The 17,377-nt window shown below is 35.9% G+C and overlaps 1 protein-coding gene across 1 annotated transcript in view; it reads left to right on the forward strand.

Moving 5' to 3' along the window:
- Positions 1-13,475, forward strand: part of si:ch73-383l1.1 (receptor tyrosine-protein kinase erbB-4) — a 178,018-nt gene extending 164,543 nt beyond the window's left edge. The window contains exons 21-27 of the mRNA XM_051104636.1: positions 105-260; positions 567-642; positions 2,722-2,868; positions 3,531-3,628; positions 3,710-3,880; positions 5,311-5,599; positions 6,283-13,475. Of these exons, the coding sequence (XP_050960593.1) occupies positions 105-260; positions 567-642; positions 2,722-2,868; positions 3,531-3,628; positions 3,710-3,880; positions 5,311-5,599; positions 6,283-7,130 (1,785 nt within the window). The 3' untranslated portion in view covers positions 7,131-13,475. The remainder of the gene's footprint in view (positions 1-104; positions 261-566; positions 643-2,721; positions 2,869-3,530; positions 3,629-3,709; positions 3,881-5,310; positions 5,600-6,282) is intronic.
- Positions 13,476-17,377: the final 3,902 nt, after the last annotated feature.

Raw genomic sequence — 17,377 nt, forward strand, 5'->3', positions numbered from 1 at the left:
CTGATGCATTTGTGTAGTGGTGGTCTGTATGAGAAGAAGGGTGAAGTAGCTTTATTGTACTTTACTTGTTGCTGTGTGATATTAACCAGGACTCTCTTTGACAGGGTATGATGTACCTGGAGGAGAGGCGGCTGGTGCACAGGGACCTCGCGGCCCGTAACGTCCTGGTGAAATCTCCAAACCACATTAAGATCACTGATTTTGGACTCGCTCGACTGCTGGAAACCGATGAAAAAGAGTACAGTGCGGATGGAGGCAAGGTCAGTGTTTGAAACATGATCCATATTTGTCTAATGAAATTCCTCACATCAGAATGCACTGCAAGGTAAAAGCAAATCAAATCTGAAGATGATTTATGGAAAAATCAGCAGTATTAATTTGTGTTAGCCAGCAGTTTTTTCTTGTAAAAACTTTAAGTCCCTTAGAGTGAAAGTATGACAGGTCTCACTGGGACTCTCAGTTAATGTTGCATTTCATACCTTCCCCAAATCAATTATATTATATAGTATTTTTCATTATTGTACATCCTTTAATCAAAAATGTGTTTTTTTCCCCCCCTACTCTAGATGCCCATTAAATGGATGGCCCTTGAGTGCATTCACTACAGGAAGTTCACACATCAGAGTGACGTATGGAGCTATGGTGAGATATACAAAGTGAAAGGAGATTTACAGATAATGTACTCACCCCATTTTCATCCAAGATGTGCGTGCCTTTCTTTCTTCAGTCATAAAAAAAATTATGTTTTTTGAGGAAAACATTTCAGGAATTATCTCCTTATAGTGCACTTCAGTGGTGCCTGTGAGTTTGAACATCCAAAATGCAGTTTCACTGCAGCTTCAAAGGTCACTAAACGATCCCAGCCGAGGAATAAGGGTCTTATCTAGCGAAAAAATCGGTCGTTTTCTAAAAAATAAAAATGTATATATTTTTTAACCTTAAATGCTTTTGTCTAGCTCTGCCATGCACATGCGTACTCTGTGTAATCGGGGTCAATACAGTTAGAGTATGTCGAAAAACTCCCGTCTTATTTTCTCCTCCAACTTCAGAATCATCCTACATTGCTGTTTTACCTTTTTTGTAAAGGGTGCTTGACTTTCTTTGCATGTTCACTTTGTAAACACTGGGTCGGTACTTCTGAAGCAATGTAGGACAATTTTGAAGTTAGAGGAGAAAATGAGATGGGAGTTTTTCGACCTCCCCTAACTAGACAGAGCTAGACAAGACGAGCGTTTGAAGTTAAAAAGTTGCTAGATAAGACCCTTCTTCCTCGGCTGGGTTTAGAGCTCTTTGAAGCTGCATTTTGGACCTATGGGGCACCATAGATGTCCATTATATGGAGAGAAACACTGAAATGTTTTCTTCAAAAAAAAAGAAAAAAATCCTTACGACTGAAGAAAGAAAGACATAAACATCTTGGATGACAAGGGGGTAAGTTATTATCTGTAAATTTTTGTTCTGGAAGTGAACTACTCCTTGAAGCAAGTTTGAAAGCAAAAAATGTATTTCTTTCTTCAGTCGAAAATGAATAAATTCCAGGGCCCTTATTTATAAACAGTGCATACGCACAGATGTGTGCGTAACGAGTGCGTAAGAACCCTTTTACGCAAAGTGTGAGATCTACCAACTTGAAAATCTATATAAGAATGTGTGTAAATATAAGGACAAAATATAGAACCTTTTCTATGCACTGTTGATAAATGAGGCCCCAAGATTTTTCTCCATATAGTGGACTTTGATGGGAACCATCAGGTTGAAGGTCCAAACTGCAGTTTCAATATAGCTTCAAAGGGCTCTACATGATCCTAGCTGAGGAGTAAGGATCTTATGTAATGAAACAATGGGTCATTTTCTAAAAACAAATAATAATAATACTCCTTTTTTAACCACAATTTTTTTTAACCACCTTGTCTTGCACTAATTCGATTTCATGCATTACTTAATCATGTTGGAAAGGTGATGTGTGGCGTAGGCAGAAGTACCGATCCAGTGTTTACAGGGAACATGCAAAGAAAACCAAACACCCTTAACAAAAAAAAAAAGTTACAACAACGATGTCGGACAAATTTGAAGTTGGAGGATAAAATGCGATGGAGTTTTTCGCCCTACCCTACCTTTCTGAACCAGAGCACACAGATGAAAAACTAACCGCGCGTGACCCTTCCAAAGTAATTACGTAACACATGAAGCTGCAAACGTGCAGAGGTAGTGCAAGAAGAGCATTCATGGTTATAAAGTATATTCCTTTTATTTATTTATTTATTTTTATTTTTTAAAGAAAATTACCAGTCGTCATGTAGAGCCCTTTGAAGCTGCATTGAAACTGTCATTTGGACCTTCAACTCATTGGCTCCCATTAAAATCCACTATATGGAGAAAAATCCTGGAATTTCTTCCTCAAAAACCTTACTTCTTTTCGACTGAAAAAATAAAAACATGAATGTCTTGGATGACGTGGGAGTGAGTAAAATTATCAGGAAATTTTTATTTTGGAATTAATTTAATTCTGGATTAAATGCAAATTAGCACAGGAGTTAGGAGTCTAAAAATACAAAAAAATGGTAAAAAACTAAAAGAAAAAAAAATTAGGATATTTTTCACAAGATAAAGAAAGTTAAATACAGGTAAAAACAACATATTTTTATAGGTGTCACATCCACTCCTATAGATTGCAGGCTAACAGTGAGCTTTGGAGATGGACTGTGTTTCACATTCATTCAGGTGTGACTATCTGGGAGCTGATGACATTTGGAGGAAAGCCTTACGATGGGATTCCCACACGTGAGATTCCAGACATCTTGGAGAAGGGCGAGCGCTTGCCCCAGCCGCCCATCTGCACCATAGACGTCTACATGGTGATGGTCAAATGTGAGTCATAATCTGAGACGTCCTAACCTGTTCATAGTGTATTCTTTCCTTTCTGGTCACCAAAGGTATAGGAAGTGTTTCATAAACCGTATGTTATTTCGATTTGCTGGCACAGAAATGTCATACTTCAACTTCAGTACAGTTGCCATTTTGCTAATGAGGTAAAATGTAAAAAGCAATAACCACATTATAACTGGGTACGTTTGTCTTGTATTTGCTATCACGTTTTTTATCCAGCTGTCTTTATCCACTCGCACTCTATTTGTTTAGGCACAGTCAATTCAACAAAGAAGTGAAAAGAGATGAATATTAGATCTGTTCGTCATAATCAGATTCGACTGGAAGCTGCCGTTTATGATTTGATTCAACATACCAATTATAACACCTCAGAGACTTTAATATTCCTGCATGAAATCCACTTTTATTGCTTTGCATTTGTGTAATGTGTCAGATTGGAGGGAAAATTAAATGTAATTAAGAAATTAGGATCCAGCAAATGCCATACTAAATAAATGTAAATATACAAAAAGCATATATAAATATAGAAAATGTATTTGTTAATGAAAAATGTACACTGATATACGTTCAAAGTAGATTTTAGCTGAAAAGTAGAATTTTGTTGAGTATTTCTGACATACTGTTTGGCCTGTTTTCACCTCCAGGCTGGATGATTGATGCTGATAGTCGGCCTCGGTTTAAAGAACTTGCTGCAGAGTTCAGCCGCATGGCACGAGACCCTCAGAGATACCTCGTTATACAGGTGGGGACTGTTTAACTTCTTTGCTTGAAATTTGAAATGTTCCTTAAGTTCAGTGGATAATATTGTATGTTGTCATCTCAGGGGGATGATCGCATGAAGTTGCCCAGCCCCAACCACAGTAAGTTCTTCCAGAGTCTTCTAGATGAGGAGGAGCTGGATGACCTGATGGACGCTGAGGAGTACTTGGTTCCTCATTCCTTAAATGCTCCTCCCACTTCCCATATGCCCCACCCACATGTAGATTCAAATCAAGTAAGCACCATGGTACATGTGGCGCCACAAAAATATAAACAATAAAATATATATTATTTTATTTTTATTTTTTTTTTTATAATAAAATATTTTTATTTTAATTATTTTATTTAGTTTTTTCCTGCCCTTTTCTTATGACATCATGTGTTTTTATCCCTAGTACATTTATGGATGCAATTGCACAACAATTGTAATTGTTCCTTAACGTAGCCGTTGTTTCCAGATTTTACAGTAATCCTAGATTTTTATTTTATTAGACTTGTTTATTATTGTTATTATTATTTTTTTTTATTTGTTCATTTATTCACCTATATGATGATAAATGCTTTAGATTTAATTATTTTAGCAAAATAAGAGGGATCGTACAAAATGCATGTTATTTTTTTAGTACAGCCCTGAATAAGGTATTTCACATAAAAGACATTTACATGAGAAGAAAGAGAAAATAGTTGAATTTATAAATTCCCCGTTCAAAAGTTTACATACACTTGATTCTTAATACTGTGTGTTATTATCCGAACGATCCACAGCTGTTTCTTTATTTGTTTAGTGATACTTGTTCATGATTCCCTTGTTTGTCCTGAACAGTTAAACTGCCCACTTTTTTTACAGAAAAATCCTTCAAGTCCTACAAATTCTTTGTTTTTTGTGAATTTTTGTGTATTTTCTCTTCTGGACTATATGTAAACATCTTTTATGTGAAATACCTTATTCAGGTCAGTAAAAATAACATGCATTTTGTGTGATTCCTCTTATTTTGGCAAAACAGTTAGCATTTTGCAGAGTTTGCAAGTATGTGAACTTTTGACTTGAACTGTATTTGATCAAAACATAGTAAAACAGTAATAGTGTAAAATATTATCGCACAACAAATATTTTCATGTATCTTTCTATCTATACATATATCTATCTATCTCTCTCCTCTCTCTCTCTCTCTCTCTCTCTCTCTCTCTCTCTCTAATCAAATTGGAACTGAACACTATATGGAGCAGTACTGCTGCACCCTGTTTTCATTATTACTGTTTGAATAGACTCTCTCCATTGCCAAGTTGGTCACAGCCTTTCATTTCACCTGAGTAAGGAAAAGAACAAACTAAATTACATTCACTTCCTGCCTAATACAATAACTTACCAATTTAAACTTGAGCTTTGCTATAGCTTAGAAAGTGTAAAACAAGTGTAAAAAATCTAAAAAAAAAATCTAATAATCTAAAAATTCAGTATGATCTATACAAAAGATATAGGTGTCTGAAAGCTTGCTTTGAAAGTTAAGAAAAGCAAAGAAATGTTAAGACGTTTTCACTAGTGGTATCACATTTTATATACTGTATATTGTGCTTGTTCTGAATATTTTTCCTGTGGACATTTCTGAAGCATATATTTTTTTTTTTTATCTTATTAAGTTAATATTTTGTTCCTCCTGTCATCAGAACCAGTTTGGATATCATGATGGAAGTTTGTGCCCTGAGGAAGTGACGGGATCCCGACCACATGAGGCAGCTGCTACAGGAAGTGGTATACAAAGATCAGGTCTGGACGCTCTAGACGGGCAACACTGTAATGGAAGCTTGAAGAAGCAGCCCACAGCTCACACTGTGGAGGACAGCAGCAGCCAGCGTTATAGTGCAGACCCAACTGTCCTGCTGGGAGAGAAAGGACAGAGGGAAGATATAGATGAGGACGGTTATATGTCCCCTATGAAGGACAAGATCTCAACAAGTATGTTCTCACGTCATTTATTATTAACAAATTTTATGAATTGGACTGTTATCATAAGACAGTTTACTCACTCTTGTGTTGTTCCAAACCTGTATTACTTTCTTAATTCTGTCTAACTTAGGAAACATTTTGAAGAATGTCATTTTTTTATGCAATTACAATGGGGAATGAAGTTTTAGTATTAATTTATTTTGGTCTATTAATATTTATATTTATATTTACTGCAACATGTTTTTGTTTGTAATATTTTGTAAGTTTTTTTTTTTTTTTTTTTTGTTACATATACATACATACATTTCATTTTTAATGAAATAATTGTTTTTTATTTATATTTTTAATAATTTTTAAAAAATATTTTATTTATTTATTTGCCTTACTAGTAATTTCCAGTTGTGGGATTAATAAATTTGCGACTGAATCACAGAACAAATCTCAACAGAACGAATCAGTTCAGAAGACGTGGTGTATATAGCACTTATGATTTTTATGGGTTTTAGGGTGCTTTTTTGTTTTTCGGAGCTGGATAGCCCAGGTCCTCACTTTCATTATATTAAAGAAAAGTGGCCAAGATATCATTACAAATTTGAAAAAAACTACAGTGAAAAGTCATAATATGACATGAGGGTGAGTAAAGTATAATGTCTACAATGTTTTATCCATGTCATTGTCTTTGATCTTTGCAGATCATCTGAATCCCGTTGAGGAGAATCCTTTTGTAACGAGGCGTAAAAATAAAGACGTTCACGCGCTAGACAACCCAGGTTACCACAGCACCCCTGATGGGAAGCCCAAGTGTGAAGATGAATATATCAACGAGCCCCTTTACCTCAACACATTCAACAACACCAGCGACATGAACCAGGAGATATTGAGGAAAAATGGAGTCTCCATCCCACTGCAGGTGACCACAGCAGCTCACACTCAAGGTACCCATGTTCCTCACATCACACAAATGGGAAAACCCCATCATCACAGCCACGGACCACACGTTCATTTCGCCATACCGCCAGTTCAGCCAGTACACCCTGGACCGATGAGCCAAAATGATCAACATACCCATTCAGTTCAGTTGGTTCATGATCACGGCGGCAAATCTGGGCTGCCAGCATTACCAAGTCAGATCTGTCTAGTGAGCCATCAGGTTCAACCAGGGCACCCAGGCAAATCTAATCGTTCGCCCCAACAGTTTCACTTGGCAAAGTCTGGTAAAGGTGGCACAATGGGCTTACCGGGTCATCCGGTGCAACCGGTGCTACCGGTGCAACCAGGCACCCAGATCGGGACCGCATTAGTGGACAAGATGTACAAGAATAGCTTTGACAATCCTGAGTATTGGCAGCAAAGCCTTCCAGCCAAGGTTACCCCTCAGAACTCCCAAGACTCTTCGGTGATCTGCAATAACAAGTTCCTTTACAAGCAGAATGGCCGCATACAGCCTGCAGTGGCTGAAAACCCTGAATATCTGTCTGGTATGAAGCCAGGAACAGTCCTGCCTCCTCCTCCGTACCGGCAGAGGAACACTGTGGTCTAACGTCCAGGTCTCCATGCTCTGTAGAGCCTGGTTCTTCTACCAGCACCTTAAATGTCTTTCCTTGATCCTCTGGTGGTCAAAAATGGGACGAGAAACAATGTAAGCCACTGAACTGACATTATGTCACATAAAATATGGGGGAAAGCTCAACGCAACCCATCCATCCCCAAAGACCTCGTCAGTTATCCAGGAACATTTTCTTCTCCTCTACAGGTATTTTAAAGTTTCTCATATGGGATGGCACATAATCAGATGTAGTAACATTATTAATTTAATGAAATTAGATATTAAGTTCACTAGGAAGGGCATCCGGCGTAAAACGTGCCAATACGGCTGTGCGGCTGCGCTGTGGCGACCCCTGATAAAGGGAGCAAGCCGAAGGAGAGAGAGAGATATTAAGTACACTCTTAAAAATAAAAATTTAAAATTTCGCAGCAATGCCATGGAACAGAGGTGTGCAGTTCTGCTCCTGCAGAGTTTAGCTCCAACCACATCCAAGATAAATTCCTGGAAGTTTCTAGTGAGTCTACTATGGTTCAGATGAGTTTCATCAGGGTTGGAGCTAAAGTGGCCCTCCAGGAACCGTTTTGGATGCCCCTACCATATAAGAACCACTTTGGGTTCGCCAAAGAACCTTTCAGTTCTTAAAATAACTATTTTTCCTTAGTGTGAAGAACTTTTTTTCCACTATAAAGAACTTTTGTGCAATAGAAAGATTCCATAGATGATTAAAGGTTTTTTGTGGAACCATTGTTTTCTAATTTGTTTTTAAGAGTGTACAATAGGTGGTTCCAACTGGGTGGTTCCATTTGAGTCTGGAACAAAAAATGGATGTTTGACATGAAAAAAGTGTGTTTAGAAGATTAAAGGCGCGAATATGCACTTGAATTTTATATTTTCGTGACTGGAACACTTGCACTTTTTCAGCACATCCTTCATACCGCTAAAACTGCTGCCCTACTGGGACGACTACTGTTAGACCTGAGAGGATTGAGAAATTATGGACAGTCGAGTTCCTCAGCACAATGAGTTGAATAGGAGGCTGATAAAGGCACTGAGAGGCATTTGTTCATATTGGGAATACAATACAATAATCGTCAGTGGGGTTATTACCGTTAGGTGAGCGGTGAACTCACCTGTTGAGAGATATGAAGAATTAATTATCGGGAAGAATGGCACTGAATGGTTTACAGGGTGTTTACATTAATTTACTTTATCTGTACCTGAATTGAGTAAGCGCTGACAAAGGGTGTCTGGGAACTTTAATTATCCTTTGTCTGAATTTTTTACTGTTACTTTTCAGTTCTTGGTTAAAAGACCTAACCCAAGTTAGTCAGTACGCTATCAAAACATTGAAGTCAACATGAAATTAACCCTGTTTACTTTCTTAATGTTCTTGGTGTTACATGTTTTTCATGATCGTTCAGTCACAATGCATAACTTGTTCCATTGAACTGACTTTCATTTTTAGCTGACATCCAATCAGGTTACTGCAATAATAGCAAATAATGATCGATTTGAACAAGTATTTTCCTACTGAGCTTGACCTTTGGCCTCCACGTCCAGGCCTCCAGTCAAAAATCCTCCTCAGAAGTAGGTTTCAATGGATTTTTAGAAGCTTCACAGTTGACAGACTTGCATTTTAGGACATTTTATGCCAATTTTTACAATCCAGTCATTTTCTGGTTGATAAAATCAAGTCTGAATATTCTGCTTAGCAGCGTAGTTAGAAAGTAAACTGGGTTCTGAAAGCTGTTATATGTTGACATTAAAGGGATAGTTCACCCAAAAAGAAAAACTCTGTCATTAATAACTCACCCACGTGACAATTCAAACCCGTAAGACCTTCGTTCATCTTCAGAATGCAAATTAAGATATTTTTAGTGAAATCCGAGAGCTTTCTGATCCTGCATAGACTGCAAGACGTATTTTATTATGAGATGTCAAAGAGACGTATATTAGATGTCTTTAAGATGTTTATAATTTAGAATGTATGTAAAACTAACATCTTGCAAACGTCTGGCAGACATTTGTACACAGCAGATGCTTTCTAGATCAAGAGATCTTTAACAGATATCTTGCAGATGTACGTGTGCTATCTGGGTCACTACCTTTCTGGGCCTTGAATGTGTCAGTTGTGTTGCTGTCAATGCAGGTTCAGAAATCTCTCGGATTTCATTAAAATATCTTAATTTGTGTTCCGAAGAATGACAGAATTTTCATTTTTGTGATAACTGTCCTTTTAAGCCAACAGTTCCAAGCATAAATTTTCAATGTTGTGTATATGATATTTTGCCTTGGTATTTGTTTATGCATCTAGACTGAAGTTAGCAAATAAATCATTTAGTTTTTATCTGCTGGTTAACATAATCCCTAGTAATTTTGAGTTTGTGCAATTCAGAGTGTCAGTACTGAGCCTTTGTCAGATCTGTAATTGGAAAATGGAATGTGGGCACAAATTTTGTTATCATTACTATTTATTCACAATGGCTGCTACATATTTATTTGGGGCATTTCATTGTATTTCATAAAAAAAAAAAAAAAATGTTCTAGTTAAAACAGCCGGTTTACTTGAATTAGGGAGATTGGACATGTGATGCTGTGTTAAGTATCACAATTTCATAAAGGTGAGCTGTATTTTGTAAAATTGCCACTCTTCAGCGCTAACATAATTCAGAAAACAGACGTTAGCCTGTTATCACTGTCAGTGGTCTAAAACTGTTGTTTCATTTTTGTTGTTTGTTTGTCTGTCTATGTTCTCACATCTAATAGCAAGTGTAGCACAAATACTGGAAGTGTTGCCCCTGTAGTTTCCAAACTGCTCTCACTTGTAGTTTCATGTTTCTGTGTAGCTTTTAATAATGTACTGTTAGAAGACTAGTTTGTGGATCAGAATAATCCCATTTTGTTGACATTTTGTCCAATTTGTGGCATATAAACACAATGACATTACTGTTACAGTTAATTAAATAAGGGATGTTGTGTTGCAACAAGATGCGTGGACATTTCAACAGTCTTTAACTGCCAAATATCACAAAGCCTAATCTTGAGGCGTCATTATAAACCTTTGATTTACAGATGCCATTTTTTGAAACAATTTAGCTGTTTTAGTACAGCATTATTGGCCAGTGCGATCTCACTGTGTACATATTTGTACATTTAGATTCAAGTTAAGAGCATTATAAAGTGTAAACCCTTTTACATGCATAACTTTGGAGACAAATCAAATAGTCTGGTTAGAATGCGTGAAAACTTTTTGTGAGAAAGAACTTTTTACCCCAAATCCTACTAGTTATCACAGCTACACGTGCAATACTGTGAAATATATTTTATGTTATGGTGTAAATCATGTTATCATGTGTTTTTCCCCTCATGAATGTATTAATTTAAACAATTTGTGTAAATCAGTGTTATTTTATGAATTTGTAAATTCAAGTTTATATGTACACTACTATTTAAAAGCTTGGGGTCATTTTTTACATTCTGTGGCCAACAAGGCTGCATTTTTTCAGTCCAGTAAAATGCAGTAAAAATATTAAATAATAATGATAGACATTGTGAAATAATATTACAATTTGAAATAAATCTTTTATATTTAAATATATTTTAAAATGTAATTTATTCCTGCTGAAGCATAGCTGAATTTTCGACATCAGTCTTAAGTGTCACATGATCCTTCAAAAATCATTCTAATATTATGAAACATTTGTTCTTATCAATGTGAAAAAAAAACAATTTTGCTGCTTAATATTTGTTTTTTAGGAATATTAAGTTTAAAAGAAATAGAAAGTAATAATTTAATTGTCTTTACCATCACTTTTGATCAGTTTAATGTGTCCTTGTTCAACAAAAGTTTAAAAAAAAAAAAAAAAAAAAAAAAAAAAAAAAAAAAAGGAGGGGGAAAAAAATAACCCAAACATTTGAACAGGTAGTGTAAAGGGGTTTGCAGTTTATATTCTCTCAATACATTAATAAGTGAACCACACTTTACATGCTAAACAATGTCTGTATGAATACTAATGAGATCATGTTGAACTGGCTAAAATGAACCATATTTAAAATAATTTAGTCATATTTCATAATTTTACTTGAATTACTAACTTGACATGTAAACTGATGCATGTGGAACCACTGCAGGGAAGCAGCTTTTTACACAAATCTAGCATTTTTATGGACTGCCGAGAATCAGCGATTCACACAGTAATTCAGTATTCACTATGTACCAAACTGTATATGTACATATATGACACATCATGTAGTGGGAAGTACAGATTTTTGTACACACTTACAAACATACAACATTTTGTGTGCAGTAAAATGTACTGTATTTCTGAGCCATGAGACTACAGGCATTTGGACTGACTGCTCTGTAACAAGTGTGTTCTTCTAAAGAAAAGTGCAAAGTATTTTTGTAGAGTGCTGAAAGATTTATGGGAAGTGTAAATATACAGAGGTTGTTGCATCAAGCCTTTTTTCAATCATTTCTTTGCCATGAAGCGTTCAGTTTTGTTTAACATGCACCATCTGTAGTAATGGTCTGACATTGTGTCAGTAACTTTGTATTTGTGACGTTTGATTTGATCTCAAGTGATGTTCTGTTTTCCTCGGGCCTGTTTCTTTGTGTGTCATGCTCTGTTCTGTGGATTTCTTCTCTTGCTGCTTTTATGGTTAGCTGTGACCCTCTCCTTCTCTCCATAAGTGCCCATTTTCTCTATTTCTTTACCTTTGTTAGTTGTAAATATGACTGTTTAAGACTTACGGCGAGACAACATTAATTATCTACTCTTGTCAGCCTAAAATACTGATCTATCTAGAGTGAACTATCTTTATTTATTATATATTTGTTTTGTATGTCTGCATTTGGTTTGATTGCTTTTTATTAGATATGATCATATGTACATGGTTAGTTATGAGAGAATTCTCCACTGAAGCACTTGCGATTAATATATGTTTAAAATCACTGGGTGGCCATGCATTGTTACTGATGGTGGTCTGTGCTAAGCTAACTAGAAATATATAATATAATTTACAGTAGCCTAAAAAAGCATTCAGACACTTAAAGGCATAGTTCACCCAAAAAAATGAAAATAAATGGCAGTTGAGATTTCAATAAAGTGGACTTCACATTCTCAACAGCCATTCACTGCCATTATAAAGCATAAAAGTTATAAAGTCATGTACACTTAGGATGGCCTGTGGGAGAGTAAATGGGGTAATTTTCATTTTTGGGGTGAACTATCCCTTTAAGTCACACTTGAAATGATTTTTGGTGCATTTGATAACAGAATATTAAACCAAATGGCTTTTGCAGTCATACTAGAACTTTCTCAGAATACACATTTTGGCATTGACCCTAACCAAATTGTGATTTTTAGTAAATACGAAGTCAGTTCCTTCAGTTTCAAACTGGAAAGTGTCAAAATGCTTTTCAGTATTTTGAGCAGTTTATTGCTTCAGAACTTGAAACCTAACAGACTTATTTTTGTGAAATATTTTGTGCTGCTGTCATTCTGTAAAACGAATAAATGCCATTTGGTTTGATATTTTGTTATTTAACACAATGATATTCAGACTTAAAGGAGAAGTCCACTTCCAAAACAAAGATTCACATATAATGAACTCACCCCCTTGTCATCCAAGATGTTCATGTCTGTCTTTCTTCAGTCGTAAAGAAATTATGTTTTTTCAGGAAAACATTTCAGGATTTTCATCCATATAATGGACTGATATGGTGCCCCGAGTTTGAACTTCCAAAATGAAGTTTAAATGCAGCTTCAAACGATCCCATATGCGGTTGTAAACAATCCCAGCCGACAAACAACAGTCTTATCTAGCAAAACGATCTGTTATTTTCATAAAAATAATACAATTTATAAACTTCTTAATGTCAAATGCTCGCCTTGTCTTACTCTTCCTGGACTGTTTTTGTTCCGGTTTATGACAGTTAGGGTATGTCGAAAAACTCCCATCTCATGTTCTCCCTCAACTTCAAAATCGTCCTATACCGCTGTTTTACCTTTTTTGTTGAGGGTGTTTTCATCTTCTTTGCATGTTCACTTTGCAAAGACTGGATCGGTACTTCTGCAGCGATGTAGGATGATTTTGAAATGATTTTTGAAGTTGAGGGAGAAAATACGATTGGAGTTTTTTTCAACATACCCTAACTGTCTTGAGGCAGAATACACAGTTCAGGGACAGCAAGACAAGACAAGTTTTTGAGATTAAAAAGTATTTAAATTGTATTTTTTTAAAATGAAAATAACCGATCGTTTCACTAGATAAGACCCTTCTTCCTCGGCTGGGATCGTTTGAAGCCGCATTTAAACTGCATTTTGGAAGTTCAAAACCGGGGCACCATATTAGTACATGATATGGAGAAAAATGCTGAAATGTTTTCCTCAAAAAAAAAACATAATTTCTTTACGACTGAAGAAAGAAAGACATGAACTTTTTGGATGACAAGGGGGTGAGTACATTATATGTGAAATCTTTGTTTTGGAAGTGGACTTCTCTTTTAAGTGTTGCCAAATTATCTTTGGGTCACTGTGTTTTAGAGCTTTGTCAATTGTGTAGATTATTTTGTTTTATTTTCTATTATAACATGAAAACACCTGAGACAAAACTCATTATGGTCAGTGGTTCAAATCATTCCCCTTTCTGTTTCCATTTTAATTGGTAGTGACCACCCTCCACCAAACTGAATGCCAACTGAACACGAATACTTCATATTTGTTACATGATCCTGTTACAAAGTATATTTTCAATTTAATATGAATAAAGATCAAATGAATTTGAACGAAAGTGTGTGATTTCTATTATAATAATGCATGCACCATGTTAAATGCAAATGAATTACTAAACATCATCTGTAAATATATCATAAGCACAATCTTTTATGTACTATAAATTAATCTTATTTGTTTTATAAAAGGGCAAAAACTATCGCAGATCAAACAGCATCAAAATCTGCATCTGACAGTGCATTATTCCATTTTTCAGCATTAAAAGAGGGCTGTTGCTGATGCTTTTAATGAATGTTTTTGATCGTACACATCATGGATTCCACCGCAACAAAGTTTTAAAGAATTCCCTAGTTATGTGTACGCGTATCCACAAAGTTATCTTCTGTTCAACAGAAATCTTTTGCTGAACTCAGAGACTTTCACTCGAGTCATAAATAAAACACAACTGTCCAATGCTGGGATGCCTCTCTGAAGTTTCTGATATTAATACTAATCAGCCAGCTGCATGCTGGGTGTTCAACATGTTTATGCAGTAAAACCCAGCTTGTTTTATCCAAAAAAAGTACCAAGAATGCCAAAAAGTCCTGTTAGTCTATAGTCTGGGTTCTCAAATTAACATGCTAGGGCATTAATCTGATCACTTAGAAAAAAATAACACATTTCTGCTCAAAAAGTTCAAATGGTGCAGGCCTTTCACACTTGAAATAGTTAACCCTGGGTCATTCTAAACCTAGAGTAAACTGATTCCTGGGTTGTCTTGGTTCAAGTTATTGATCTTATCCACCTCATTTTCCCCCGTAAGAGCGGGCATGGCCATTTGTAAGTTTTAGGGGTCTGGCTTCTGGTCTCATCCACGTCCAGTTATTTTTACCTGTATAAAACAGCTCATTTTGGACTGGACAGGGGTGGGAATTGCAGCTACAATTTACAATAGATCACCCTCAGTGTAATCTGTCAAAGTGTCGGACGGCCTTAAGATTTTTCCATCACTGATAAAAAAAAATTCTGTCAATGACAGACAATTTTAGGTTAACGCGACCTCTGCCCATAGACTTACTTGGAGTAGATGTCACATTTATGTCACTTGCAGCTGTGCACACATTATGGTGCCATAAAAACACTGGTAACCAGTGGAGGGAAATGGGCAAAATCCATGGTATAAGAGAAAAAATGTATTGTTGTGCCTTTGGATGTCAGAATCGGAATGCAAATCCTTTTTATAGAACACTGTCATCAAATACGCCATTTAAGCTAAACACAGACATTTAAATACACAGACTATGGATGAAGCCTGCTATAATTACTCTACTCTTAAAATGTAAATTTGATTTAAGCAGTTTTTCTAGGGACTAGAGAATGCAGTTCACAAGGGACTGTAATATCGTTTTACAGTTACAGTATTATATACTATTTAAACCTATAACATTTTACATTACACAATACACAATTCCGACTTTTTTTCCTCTGCAAATGCAAGTTTATATCTCGAAGTATGAACTTTGTAATTTGATTTAACTCAAAATAGCAAGTTTGTCAATTCTGAGGGGGGAAAAGGCCCTATTTATAAGGTGGCATTAGTGCCCGCCCCCTTTTAAAGCTTTGTATTTACAATTTTTAATTTGATTAAATTAAATGAAAATCAGACAAAAAGAGAAAGGTACACAAATGTGTAGCCTACAACGTGGGAAAGAACTACAATCTCATGAAGCATTGTGAATGCTATTAAAAAGTTCCGAAATATCAAACTATTGAAAGTTGTTGGGTCTATATATAAAAACAATATATTTAAAAATTTAGCTTTGCTCCCTAAAAACCTAACTGGTGTACAGCATCAGTGTTGCCAAGTCGGCGGTTTTACTTTAACACTGTTGCCATGGTTTGTTTATTATGTCGGCGGGTTGAAGCGACCCCAGAAACGTCATATTTAGCCCCTGAAATACGAATTCACCAGAGGAACCCCTATTTTTATCGCCCAGAACGGGATATTTAATGGGGAACCCCCTCGAAAGGCCAGTGGGCTATTTTTGGGCTAGTTTTGATTAGCAATTGGGCGGGTTTTGTTGTAAAAACCTGGTAGTTGATTTAATACATACAGATGGGTTCAACCAGTGCTTATAAAACCAATTAACAACATCCGAGCTAAAAATAGGTCTGTCTTTAAAGGTTTATCAGTTATTGTTAAAAATCAGTGGAGTTTTTATTTCTGGAACGGACTGTTGCGCTCTTGCATATTTGTGCAAACTGTGGACTGTATTTGTGGACTGAATCTTGTTCCTGAATGGACTTTTCGAGACATAAAGGTAAGAAATAAGTAATGAAACAGTCTCTTCTTCACTCCAATTCACGTGTTTATTGTCACCATTTGTGATTTTTCACTCAAAACGCTTAAAACGACTGTTTGTTTAACAAACAGTTCTAACCGTATCGTACTGTACAATTTGGCACAACAATGCAAGGTTAACAACGCAAAAGCTGCTTCTTTGCAGGGTTTCAGCCACGGGTAAAAAGCAGTGCTAATCCCACTTTTAAATTACAAGTGTGAAACGTTCCGGTGCTAAAAGCGAAAGTTAGAACGATGACATCCTGGGGTACACTGTAAAAAATAAAAAACACAGTTTGTTGAGTCAGCTTAAAATAATTTGTTACCCTTCTGCCTTAAAATTTTAACTAAAACTAAAATAAGTTTAGTCAACTTGAAATGTTAAGTTGTACTAAGTAACAACTTAGATATTTGTGTTTGCTAAACTTAACAGATGGGTAAGTAACCCAGCTGCCTTAAAATTTTATGTTAATTCAACTCAAATATCTAAGTTGTCACTTAGTATAATTTAATATTTCAAGTTGAATAAACTTTTTTTTAATTGACTGAACTTAAAATTTCAAGGCAGCCAGGTTACAAATTATTTTAAGTTGACTCAACAAATTATTTTTTACAGTGTAAAGCGCGAAGTGAAATGCCTTAAGTATAAGGAATAATAATATGAGGAATGTTATAGCTTAGTTTAATGTTAGACTTGAAATATGGCAATGGGAAAATGACTGTACAAAACAAAATCTTGTAGAAGGGAAGTGTCAGCTCACTAAGACAGGCCCACGTTAGATCTACAGGGCATGCAATTACGCAAAATCATTCTGTATCTACTGCTCTGATGACAGCATTGTTGGACAACAATTGCTATTTAATTGGGGTTGCCACATTGACAGGCATGTTACTTCTTTAACTGTCAGGTAGCTGTGTCATTAAAGCTGCATTGGATGTGCTTGTCAAGTCTTAATTATCCCTTGACATCTTTGCATACCAGCCTGTCCCCTTTTCCTACTCTCGTATTTGTTTCTCATGCATTCTTTTTTTGCAGAAATAAAACACAGTAACACAGTATATTATTCTAATCAGTTCATCCCACCTAGTCTCTTTTGTTACAGACAAGCTTTCAGTCTGAGCTGTATGTGCAGGCTAATAATGCCTCATGTGAAGCGTTCGCAACACTTCCCAAAAGACATTTC

The sequence above is a fragment of the Labeo rohita genome, unplaced genomic scaffold (assembly GCF_022985175.1).
Source record: "Labeo rohita strain BAU-BD-2019 unplaced genomic scaffold, IGBB_LRoh.1.0 scaffold_76, whole genome shotgun sequence".
In the NCBI taxonomy this organism is placed as follows: domain Eukaryota; kingdom Metazoa; phylum Chordata; class Actinopteri; order Cypriniformes; family Cyprinidae; genus Labeo; species Labeo rohita.